The sequence below is a fragment of the Oryzias latipes genome, chromosome 16, assembly GCF_002234675.1.
Source record: "Oryzias latipes chromosome 16, ASM223467v1".
NCBI lineage: Eukaryota > Metazoa > Chordata > Actinopteri > Beloniformes > Adrianichthyidae > Oryzias > Oryzias latipes.
Genome location: NC_019874.2, coordinates 29,974,365 through 29,987,147, shown reverse-complemented (window position 1 = coordinate 29,987,147; position 12,783 = coordinate 29,974,365). Strand labels below are relative to the sequence as shown.

General features: G+C 41.4%; 1 protein-coding gene across 2 annotated transcripts in view; it reads right to left on the bottom strand.

The window, feature by feature from the left end:
• Positions 1–12,783, bottom strand: part of znf385d (zinc finger protein 385D) — a 112,557-nt gene that overhangs the window by 27,877 nt on the left and 71,897 nt on the right. For both annotated transcript variants that reach the window (XM_023964621.1, XM_023964620.1), the window contains exon 4: positions 8,186–8,354. In XM_023964621.1, coding sequence (XP_023820389.1) covers positions 8,186–8,354 — 169 coding nt within the window. The remainder of the gene's footprint in view (positions 1–8,185; positions 8,355–12,783) is intronic.

The following is a 12,783-nucleotide window of genomic DNA, read 5'->3' as shown; positions in this document are numbered from 1 at the left end:
TTTAATAGCTAATATCAGGGTACATTTCCTCAGGCGCTGGACTGGAACCGAGAGATGGCAGGCTGTGCTGTGGGCATTTCTTTCTGCTGCAGTGCGAGGACACACACACACACACACACACACACACACTCTAACCTAACAGGCTGCCGGTGAGTCATCCGGTTAATATACACCACCTCGCTGTGTCCAGCTGCTCAGCCACCCCAGGAACATCCATGTTTAATGATGACATAGGAAAAAGTCCTGCAACACTTTAAATATGCACCTTTACCCTGCAGCTTGAGCTTCAGCTCACCTTATGTTACCTGCAAGCATTTGGTCTTTCAGGTAAATATCTTCACCTCTAATCCTGATCTTGTGCTAGACCGCCATTTCTGCAGATTATCCAGTACAATTACAGCCCATGTTTCAGAATATCTGAACCCAACTGTTTAGAATCAAGGTAGCTGGAGCAGGGAACGCAGAATCACCTGCAGAGGAAGAGCAGACAAAGGTCTGAAAGGACGTACACGCCGGGCATGTGACGCGCAAAACACATTTAGTCCATGGCGTTCACACTGGACAAGCAGGGAAGGGCTTCGTGCTCCTTTTCTATTGTTTACTAGTGCATGTCAGCCCCCCTAAAGTTGTAAGAGTGAAATGTTGAAGCAGTGCAAACCCCACATCTCTTTGCTCCAGGCTTTTTCTTTCTTAGCTCTATTCCAATAACAGAAAGACTTGGTGTCATAGAATTCCATTCAGACACAAACCAAAGTTATTAACTTCTTCCTCATGATCAATTTTCAAACATTTGGCACTTCTGTGAATTAAAAGGGACGCCATCAATACGTCGCTACCAAATCCGAGTCCTCAATGGGTGGAATATGAACATGTTTTAGCGTTCAACAGCCATGCATATCATACATAGAGCCTAAAAAACGCTTGTAGAAACATACATAGCAATAAGTGAAGTAAAAGAGTTTAGAACGCTAAAGCCCAAAACGTCCATTTAGACGCGTTTACACAGACTTTTCATTGGAAGTGGTCATTTGAACATGTGTTGCCGAGGACTGTGTGAACATAGCTAAAGACTAGAGGTGATGACTGCCCTCACAGCTGGATGCAGGGTCAAAAAGGGCCAAAGCCATACAGGACCCGTACAAGGTCGCAGACCCGTGACCAAGCATTCATTTCTATGTGCATGCTGCAGGTGACAGGTCGTAGTGAACACTTATACAACACGTAAGGGTAAGTAAGGGTGATGTAGGCGAGATGCAGGCGTGTTGTACGGACTTTCTATTTTTTCAACCCCCAAAATCCTGCGCAAGGAGCCCGTTTTTTAGTTTGTGTGGATGTCCAGCAGGAATCTATGGTATCAGGTGCACACCCTATGTGTGCGGCCAGTAAGGAGCCAGAACTCGCATGTGACTAATCACTAGAGTGTGTTGTAAAGGACACCATTCGACATCATCACCTGTACGTCATTAGTGCGTGCAACTTCCATTAGCACTAATGGTACGTTCCTTTAGCCTCAACGGTCCTGGTTTGGACTCCTCTCTATGACCCTCCACCCAAAAACCCACAGAAACCGGACGGGTCGACCCTCCGTCGCATGCATGAGATGTTTTTCTGACTCTGCAGGTGAAAAAGTGCTGCTCTTCAACAGCTTCACTGTAAAACTAGACTGAGCTCTGTGTTCAGAACGAAGAGCCGTGAACGAAGGCGGCTCGTCAAACCCACACATCAGCAGTAAAGGACAGAGGTAGCTCCACGCCCCGTTGGACATTCAGGACTTGGAGACGACAAAAATAATGGATGTTTCCACACAACAACAAAAAAAGTCAGATTTTATCGTCAATATTGTTCAGCAACGATTTTTATTCTGGTTCTAAAGACACAAAATGCTGGACAAATCTCTGGCTCTGGAGTCCAGCTGCGTCTGCAGACAGGAGCGGTTGATGGAGCTCTGCTGCTCATTGTCTGGAAGTTTGGAAGAGGAAAACTCAAAGTTTTGTCAGAACTTTGTGCAGCTGGAGACACAAGGTTCTCTGGACGTACGTTTTGCGTTGGTCAAACAGTCCGTAGTCTCTGATTCAAGCGTTGACGATCCTGTGTTCTTAATAGAAAAGACTTGACTGAGGTTATCTTCTTCACCACGGCCAGAAAAAAAAATCGGTCAGAATCTGCAGCAGCTTGTAGAAAACCAGCCTATCTATATTTCACACGTATGTTATGATAATAAAAAATGATTTTTCATTGAAGACATTCCAGTTTTTTTAATGTTTTGACTCCATTTTGGCAGGATGAAGTCTGCAGCTCTGACAGACACAAACAAACCCCCATAATAAAAGCTTAGACCCCCCCAGATTTCTTCTCACGCATATCCCTGTGTCTGGCTGCAGAAAGGCCTCACAGGCACACGCAAACTCCACCTAGGACCACAGCAGAGTTCAAACCCCGACCTCTCGCTGTGACTAGACGACGTGTTAATTCACTTATGAAGGCATCACCGTGGACGCCAGCCTGACGAATATCTGTTAGCTGAACACAATTAAAAACCCAAAGCCAGTTGTTGGTTTCTAAAGCATAATGGGTCACAGACATGCATCGCTCCAAATGAAGAAGGAAAAAAAAAAAGATTTGTGCTAAGTTATGGCAATTTCCACTTAAGGAAAAGATCATTTAATTACCAAACGGAAAAAAAAAGTCAAATTGTGCCACAGCAGAAGAGTCGGCCTGGGAAATCAAACACGTCTGTAAAAACTTTCCCTGTTGTTAGAAGAACAACAACGGCTACGGGAAACACGCCTAACAGGCACGGCGCTTTCACGTGAGCAGCACTAACGGGGTCCTTTTCAGGGTTCGAGGGGGGTTGAAAACATTAGAGAACGCAAACCACACGCCTGTGTCTCACCTGCATCACCCTTACTCACCCTTACACGCTGCTTCCCGTGTTTAGTACGACCTGTCGTCTACGGTGGCTGAGACCCCCCCATCAAAGCAAAAAAAACAGTAACTGTGCAAACAAAACAAGAAAAACGACAAATAAAAAGAAGCGGCGCTGCAAGAAAAAAAGCCAACTTCACATTCATCCAAATAACTGTTGCTCTCCACGCCTTGGATTATTGTTAGCATGATTAATAATGACAAAAGCCACAGCAACAGCCACAGTAATAAGCTGCAGGAAGAATTTGAACTCTGGGACACTGCTTTTGGGCTAATCTGCAGTTTCTGTTGTAAAGAGAAAGATGGCCGCCTCTTTGAGCATCTTCTACGTCAGCTGACGTGTCATCACCAAACAGCTGACTTCAGCTCACGGATTCAGAACATGGACCTTCTGAGAGCGGCGTCTGCATGATTTTATGCACCTGAGACCAGGAAAGGGATCAGACTCAAACATATGAATGATTGCTTTTGGCAACAGAAGATTTTGATATTTGCTGAACTCGTTTTTGGAAAAAGTGAGTTTCCCTTCCATCGTATTTGAAGAACTCACATTGAGTGCTGGAAAACCACCAGCCGTGACGAGAGACCAATTCTCCCTTTCCTAACGAGGCCATAAAACATCAAATAAAATAAAAGAAACGGCCAGAATCTACATGAACACTGGAACAACATGGGAATAAAAAAAAGGAAAGAAAAAATCATTTTTGTCTTTTCTTTTCCAGCAAAGACTTTTCATGAAATGCTCTTCATTTCCTGTTATAATATTTCTATAGATTTGCATCTTTTGTTACCAAAATACTAATTTATTTTCCAATTCAATACATTTTTAGGATTGTTTTAAACACTAAACTTGTTTTTTTTTGTTTTCTTTCATGAAATAGTTCCATAAATTTTCTTCTTCAACCATAAAAATGTTTTCAGAAATGTTATTTTTTTCTTCATCATGTATTACTATTCTCAAATAGTCATAATTTGTCACCGAAAATAATAAAATAGCTGCATTTACAAACTTATATTTATATATTCATTTATATATTTTGTTCCCAGCAGCTTTAAATAAATGAACAGGAACTGAGTGGATCTGGATTTAATTTAAGGAGCTTTTTTGACAAATTCACATGTCAAACATGCAGCAAACTTTAATTCAACATTTATAAGATTTTCTTTTCTATTTCCACGTCTTTTTCCATTTCATTTCTTACCTGTTTGATATTTTTGAGTCATTATATTGGGTTTGTGGCCGTTTGTGTTTCACAGTATATATAAATATATTTTTTCCATTTTTGAATTTGGGAGTTTTTGTTTTACTTTTATTTTTTTTTAGTTTTAAAAATGCTTTTATTTTATAAATGACTAAAAGTCCATTATAAATAAAGTGAGATTGGATTTAACATGAACAGATGCAGAGCGATGGAAGCAGCAATACTTAAAGAATATTTTCCTTCAGGTCATCCTGCTTTACATGTTTGATCTTTTGAGCTCCATTCAAAGTAACAGCGTTAAGTAATTTACATAGGTGCCATTTTTTTTTTTTTTTCATATTCTTGTTACTATAAAAAAGTATTTTTTTTCCAGTTTTTTATGTTACTTTGAATTAAACTGTTCAAACTGAATTTACTGCCTGTTCCCTGTTTTGAATAAAATTAAAAAATTTTTTTAAAATTAACCCAATAATTAACTAGTTATTTTCACTATTTAGTATTATTTTTAAGACAGCTGTTTTCAGTTTTGAAATGTCGTTATTATTATATGTTTCCTGAAATTGATCAGATTTAAAGTAATTATATTGTTCAATCCAAAAGCATCACCAGAACCAGAGTTTGACAAACAGTAACTTTTTTTTTCAAGAAACGTAAATACTTACTTTCCCAGGTAAATCAACTTTTATTTAGAGTAATTCAGTTCCTAAGTTAGCTATTTTTGGATAAAGTATGGAGTAAATAATTGTAATAAGTTCTTAACTTTTGTCTTAAACACGTTAAATTACAATTTTCCTTTTTTACTAATTAGAAGTGTATTTCTTTCCCCCTAAAGTCGGATCTGCTTCTATCCTGTCCTGTGAGTAAATCTTGTTGAGCTGCAGCAGTTTTAAAATCTGATCATCCATTTATCACAAACGCCGCTCTCTGAGGGGAGGCGGGGAAAAGGCGTTTTTTCCGTCCATCGGTTCTGAATTTTCATATTTCCCATCATAAATAAACATCAAAACGGAGCAATCAAGTTGCATTGTTCTCATTGCTGGAACCTGATTGCATTTCCATGTTTCCACTGAAAATTTCCGAGCTTCAAAGCAAGCGCAGCCCCGCCTCCCCGCTGTTTCCACCGACTCCAACTGCACCAATTACTCGTCCCCGCCCTCAGCTTTTCATTCCAGCACTCTGTGGCCCTGATGTACCATCAAATACTTCATCCGTACAGATAATGCAGCATTTATCCACCTCTACAATTAATTCCACTGACATCTCAGCCCATTAATATTCATTAGCCTGTGCGGCGCGTGACAAACCGCCGCCCCTGAGTGCTGCAGAACGTCCTGGAGAAGTGATCTGCTGGTTTTTAGCAGAACCAAACTATTAGTGCTGCTCGTCTTTGTGGTTTCAGAGGAATCATCTGGAGTTTCTTCTGATCAAGATTGAGGGTCTTAGTTCTTATCTTCAAATGATTTTGAGAATTTCTTCTTCGGATCAAACTGATTCTGACCACTCAAGGAGACAGATGGACGCCGCTGCAAAACAAACAGCATCTGGTTCCTGTCAGGTTCTGGAAGCCTCCGCTGGCTTTTGGTCCACCTTTGAATCCCCGTCACATGCAGTAAAACAGCTGAATGTTCTGTTTGGAAAACGCTCTGCTCAGATAATTGGATTCAAACGTCGTCTGGAGCCAATAAGATCCACGTCAAGGCAGAGTCAGCACAAACCACAAATGTTTGAGCGCTGGACGGAGAACGGCACAAAGTGAAGCGGGAGCAGAAGGATCTGACAAACTCCTGTCAGTGGAGGAGAAACTGGAAGTGACTGCGCTGGAGGAAACGTCCGACAGCTCCAGCCGTTTCTACAAACCCCTTCCACCGCTGAAGACGGAAACCCTCGCTGCCTCCAGCTGCTTCACACGTCAGACTCCATCACTTCCTTCTGTTTCAGAGGGCTGAATATCATCCCACTAACCAACTCAAAAAACAACAGGAATCAGAAATAATGTCCATCTTTCAAACCCGTTTGATCCAATTCAGGGTCACGGGGCTGCAGGAGGCAGGGGACACCCTGGACAGGTCGCCAGTCTGTCCACAACCACCCCCATGCTTACTCACATTCACACCTAGGGACACTTTAGAGTAACCGGCTAACCTATGAAGCATGTTTTAGGATGGGGGGAGGAAGCCGGAGAAAACACACGCATGGACGGGCAAGAACATGCAAACTCAAATTCAAATTAATTTAATTTATACAGCACTTTTCATGCAATAAAATAATTAAATAAACTTCGCACAATAAAATACACAAAAACAAACACAATTAAAAGAGAAATGACTAAAGAAAAACGCTAAAGAGGAGAGAGCCCAGAAGGTGCCGTCTGCCCTGTCCTCCTGTTGGCCGGGGTGTCAGCATAGACACAAACTCCCCGGCTAAGGGTGGGAAAACACTCGCAAACAGTCTAACTTGGCTAAAAGACATGAAACAAATAAATATGTGTTAAAATATTATAAAACAGAGTAAAAATTCTAGATTAAACAAATAAAACGATGAAAACTGCACACAGAAAGGCCCCCCATTGGTGTTCTGGTTCAGATCCCCCAGCCGGGACCTGAACTGTGGGCTTTCTTCCTGTGAAGCAAGAGGGCTAACCACTGCTCCACAGAAAAAAAAAAAAAACATTACCCAGTATATATCACCCAGAAATAATGTTTTGTTTTTTAAAGTAAATGCAGAGCAATAACTGCAATAATTTTCTTTACCTTCACCGTCATAAAATCATCATTTTCCTTTTCAATAATTATTTTTCCAGGTGTTAAAGTCAGATGTTCTAAAGTTGTTTAGTCATCATTTTTTCTTTCATCCTACTATTTTATTTTTTGTGTTGTCAATTTTTGGGAGAAGACCACAAGAAAATATTTTGACAGTTTTTAAGCCACTTTCTAACTAAAACTACAAAATAAACCTGTAATTTGCTCAAACTAGATGATCTGGTTACCTGGTCCTTTTTTATCCACAATTTTTAGATTCAGAAATAAAAACAATCTAAAAGAAATACTAAAACATAAAAAAATATTTCAACCATTTACACACAAAAAACCAGCGGTCCCTTCCTGCAACTCAAACTTAAGGGGGCCGTGCTTTTGCTGCAGCTCCAAAACTCTGGAGCAATCGTCCAATTCATGTTGGGGCGTCTACATCAATGCCTGTTTTAAAGTCCTCCCTAAGAAAACGACTTTTTTAACTCGGCTTTTAATGCACAGTAGAGATGCTGCCTCTCTTCCCTTCATATCACCACATTTTTTAGTGATTCTCTTTAATGAAATGTTTGTGATGTGTTTCGTTTCAGCTGTGATCCGTTTGCCAAAAGCACATGAATCTTAAAATTATAATCCTGGACTTATTTTCCTTGGAAGGTTTGAACTTTGAGAGCTTTAACAGGAGAGAAAACTGTGAATATGTTAAGTCTGTCTGAGAAAAATGGATAAGGTGTGTCGTGAGGAATTCTACAGCCTTAAAACGTGTAATTGTTGTAAATAAAATAAAGATGACTACTTTGCTGAATGTTTTGTTATAACGATGCCGTTCGTCACACATATTAATGAGATAAATTAACAATTCCTTGAATTAAGTTTTGTAAATAAATAAATTGAATGTCTGTTTCCTTGTTTGACTTGTGTCTAATTTGATAAAGTTGGTTTCAACCATAAAACAAATACGCCTGAAGATGCGGTAAATCTGCAGAACCATTATAAGGTCTGTTCACCTTTTGTCTGCAGATTTACAAAAGCTCGTCTGAACTTTGTGCCGTTTTCGTCGCAGCATCGGATCAGAAGAACATTTGCATTCAGATCATAAATGCCGCTTCTGTGCTCCTCCATGATCCCACAAACAAACATCCTCCTGATGGGCCACTGTGCGTCTCTCCGGAGCGCTCAGATTTAAATGTCTCATCAGGTCAGCAGCTGGACCAACAGGCAAACATCTCAACCAATTTTAGAGGACCAGGAAGGAGGGCTGCGGGGTCAAAGGTTACGCCAACAGAAGGCAAAGTGTTAAAAAACGCAAACCTTTTTTGTGGACGCCGTTGGGGATCTGCGAGGCGCTGGTGCCCTTGGAGATTTCCTGGTTGGTGGTTTCCTTGGTGATGGCGGAGCCCTTGAGTTTACTCTTCGGGGTTTCCAGGGCTTTTAGCCTCTTGGCATGTTTGGTACCTTTGTAGTGGGCCAAAGCCTGGCTCTGTGAAGAAACAAAGAGGGCTTGGATGCATTAGATGAAAGGCAGCCGGACGGAGCACAAACACTAACAAAAGAGGGTTTGCGGGTTCGCTTTTGTCACGCTTTCAATTAAAAAGCTTCTTACCGAGTTTTTCTTTTAGCTTCTTGATTCTTACCGAATGATTAATACACACAGCTAACAGCTGCTTGGTCATTTTGTTTTTAATATACAGAGAAAATAACTGAATTCTGAAATCAATTTCTAAGCAGTCGTTCATCAAAATAAGTGCATATATTAAAAAATCAGTTTCCCTTTATGGTCCCTGACAGTTTGACTGCAGAATACATTTCTGCAGGAGAGACCCAAGCAGCAAAGTTTGAACAACTTGCTGCAGAAAATCTGCAAAAAATACACGTTTTTAGCTGACTCAGTCATTCTTTTGTTGGAACATTTGAATGTTTTTGTCTTCTTGTTTGTTCATTTGTGGCTGCAGCTGCTTTCAAACCAGGTTGTTGGGCTTGTCTATTCAAAGATGGAAGAGCGTCGCTGCTGCTCGGAGACCGTGAAGAGTCTGGAAATAAAACTACAACATCTCAAAACCCAAGACATCACGACGAGAAGATAGTTCTTCTGATGACTGCTCAAAGAGAAATGGTCTGAGGACCTTTAGAGGTCTGATTTTCTTCTTAGAGTCCATTCATTTGTAGCTCCATCACAAAGTCTGGTTTCTGACAGATCCAGAGGAGAACATCAACAGAAGTACTTCCTGACGTTCATTATCTTCTTTCAGCCATCCATAAATCCTGTTCTTTGACATTTGGGCACAAAATGAGGATGTCAGTTAGAATTTGCTGTGGAGCTCCAGTGTCTGATCATCAGTCGGATGAATGAATCGAGACGCTAAAAGGAAAACGTTTAAACTCCTCCGGCATCGTGGATTTGTGCTCCGACTGCTCCAACTTCAAAAACTGCTGTTTTTTTTTTATCCTTTAGAATCACATTACAAGTGTGCTATAGAAGGATTTTCTATTTAGACTTATATTATGTCTCATAACTGATGGAAATGTGGGTTAATGCAAACACCAAATCCAGTGTTTTGGCGTGCTGGTCCCAAGTCCAGTCGGGAAGGACGTCCAACGTAAAACCAAAGTCAAACCCATCGTATGTATGAAACAGAGATGATCAGAGAGGATGACGAATCTGAAGCTGGAAGATGAAGGTGTGACTGTGGAGGTGTCAGTGCTTGTGACCCCCCAGGTGGGTTGTGAGCTACAGAAAAGATGGAGAAATTCTGGAGGGAGATGGATAAGGAGATCCTGGGTGTCCATGGAGAGGAAAGAGTGAAGACTTTAATGAGCATGAGGAAGTGATGGGGAAGGCAGGAATGTAGAGGGATAGATGGAGAAAGGGGAGGAGCTAAAACCGTCTTTGGGAGATCGGGAGGAGAGGGTCGGATGGAGGCGGTTGCTGTGGCGACCCTAAAGGGGAGCAGCAGAGAGAGGACTGATGATGGTGCAGGCCGTACATTACAGTAGAAATGTTTCTAATGCTTCGGCTGCTTTAGATGTTGATTTTTGTCATATTAACTTTAAGATATTAAAAAGTAAAAATTCTGCTTTTCTGTGTTTAGATTTGCAGATGTATGTTAAAGTGACCTCTCAGTTTATTACTTTAGGAAGCAAACTTGCTTTAGTTGGAACTTTTAGAACAATGACTTCAGTTTGTCTCAATAAATCGGTGATAGAGCTGCCTTTTTGCAGGTTTTTATCTTTCATTCGATTGTCTTTTTCTTCTTCAATAATAGGAGTTTTGACATTTCGTCTTTTTGTTTTGATCTGATGAATCAATAACTGGGAGTGAGTGGCGATAAACCACAGAGTGACCCGTGAAGTTTAATTTCCAAAAAGAGCCTTTGGGTTGACAGTCCGAACACGTAGAGCCGCCAAGATTCACCTTCATAACGCACTCATCCAAACGCAGACGCATGCAAAGACTTTGAGCTGCCCTTGTTTACCGCTGCACATTTCCCAGCATCCTTCGCCTGCGGCAGAAAGGATGGCATCAGGAGAAATGCAATTCCCCCCTGGAATAAATAAGTCCGCCGACGTCATGCCAGCAGAAGACATTTGTAAGCATTTTCATTCACGAGCGGCGGCGGAACAAAGAGCGCTCTTGGTGGAGTCTCTGTGTTATAAATTGAATTTAAATTTGCTGTAATAACCCCGTGATCCTCACAGAAATTGCTTTTATTTTTTTACAGCATTTCCCTGAAGGGTTTCAAATTCGCGCCCGACACCGCTTGTGGACTTTGGATGATGAGAAACAGAAATGTGACAAGTTAATAAAAAAAACGACGAAAAAAGTTGTCATAAATCTGAGATCAGTCGTTTCGCTGGCGCGGATTGCGAAACCGCTGGACCGCCTTAAACATCGCCTCTCATTCCAGAGAGCGTTTTTGGATGAAACATCACTTTTTCAAACAGACTGCACATCTTGTTCTGGCATGAAACTATTCATCTCAGCTCTCATTCATCACCCTGCAGGTGCCCCAGACATAACTTACAGTTTGTCATGAGACTTCTGTAATGTAGATGGGTGTTTAATGCAATCCTTGCAATAATTTATCTTTCATTAGAGCAGTGAAGTGGAAGAACTGCCTGGATTCCAGGTCTGCCACATGCATTATTAAAACTAAACGGGGAATCATTTGTTTTCCTTGTAGGTGAAGACAGTAGAGTCGCTCTGAGGGACGCTGGGAAGTCAAAGCCTGAGAGGTCCTTGTGTTGTCGGGCTGAAACGTTCATCCTTCACCTGTGAGGCTGTTGGAGTGATGCCCACCTTCACCTGTTCACCTGAGGCCTTCACCTAACCCCGCCCTCTTGCTGTGAAGCTGCAGCTGAATGAGCCTAATGTGAACGATGCAGAACCAGGCGGTGCTCAGGCATGAAGAGACTCCATTTTCTCCTGTCTAATTAAGGTAGCAGAACTGCAGAGGTGTCAAACTCCTGACTCTGCTCCTCCTCAATGATGAAGAACATGTGTCATGTGATCAGGGTTGGCAGGACTCTGCAGTGTGTTAAGCTCCCAAAAATAACAGTCATTCAGAACAGACATTATATTGACTACAAGCAGCCTGGACCCACTTGTCCCCCTGAAGATGAACGACCTGAAGGTTCCTGGATGTCATTTCAGGTATGAACCTGCTGAAACGCGTTCAGTTAAGAGACATGTGCCGGAGGGGGAGGGGGCATTTCCATCATGTGTCCCTTGCTTCATTTTGGGGGGAGGAGCTTAAAATCGATGACGTCCAATCAACACCAAACTATGTGCCCCCTAAATAATCATCTACTATGTGTCAATGCTGCAAAGACGCCATCATTGTTCAAACTTGAACTACCATCAACTCTCGTTGATGGCTTCAAGAAGCTTTGCACTGGAGTGACCCAACTGGATGAAAGGCTTCAATGCTTCATAGAGCTTCGTCTGTCCATCACTACTTTGCTGAACCTTTATACTCCACTGTCTTTGAATGCATCAGGAACTGGTGGTGTAGGACCAAATTGTACATTTTGTGGTACAAGACACAAATTTTTGGGTGGATGTACCTTAGGATGTCCTCTTTCAGAAAAGCATGTAAGCCAAGAGAAAAATCCTAAGTGGCGGCCATTTGTAAAATCGTCTGTCTGTCTGTCTATTTATCTATATCTATATGAATTTTTTTAATTATGAATTGTCTTGTGGCTAATATACATTTCTGAAAGTGGAGATCCTGAGGTGCCTCCTTGTCAAATTTGGTATAACTTGTTCCACTAAACTCATTGGCTCTGTGGTAAAGAGTCTACCATGAGACTGAAAGCCCATGAGTCCAAATCCATGCCATGACCAAAACCAAGGCATATAAGTGACAAACCAAACCCCAGGGGCATGATGCTCACAAATGTGTGGAACATGTCCGGAAAGGAGGAAACAAAACCAACAACTAAAGGACCAACAACAAGTTCTACAGAATGATATGACATGACTCAATGTGGCTCTTCTCATCAGGACACTCATGGATGGATTTTTACCACCAAAAGAACAAGAAAGAACCTGAGGAGAATCTGTAGGTGGAACAAAATAACAGGAACAGGGTTTTTTGCACCTCACTGAGGTCTGTGTTTGACCTGAGCTGGTAGTTCCTGATAGCTCTCCATTGGAACATCAAAGAAAAATCTGACAAGAAGCAGAAATCTGAAGATACTGTACATGTAAAACTCTGCAACCTGATCGCCATTTTGAACGCTTCACTGTGACTTAACATCTATCTCCTTAAACTTTTGTATTTTTATTTATAGAGTTCCATTATTCTGTGCCCCCGTCTGTGCTTCTCTTTTTTTATTTATGGAGATGTCCCCACATTTTACAGGAGTGTCAAGTTTATGCAGCGTTTCTCTGCAAAACCATAAATCTT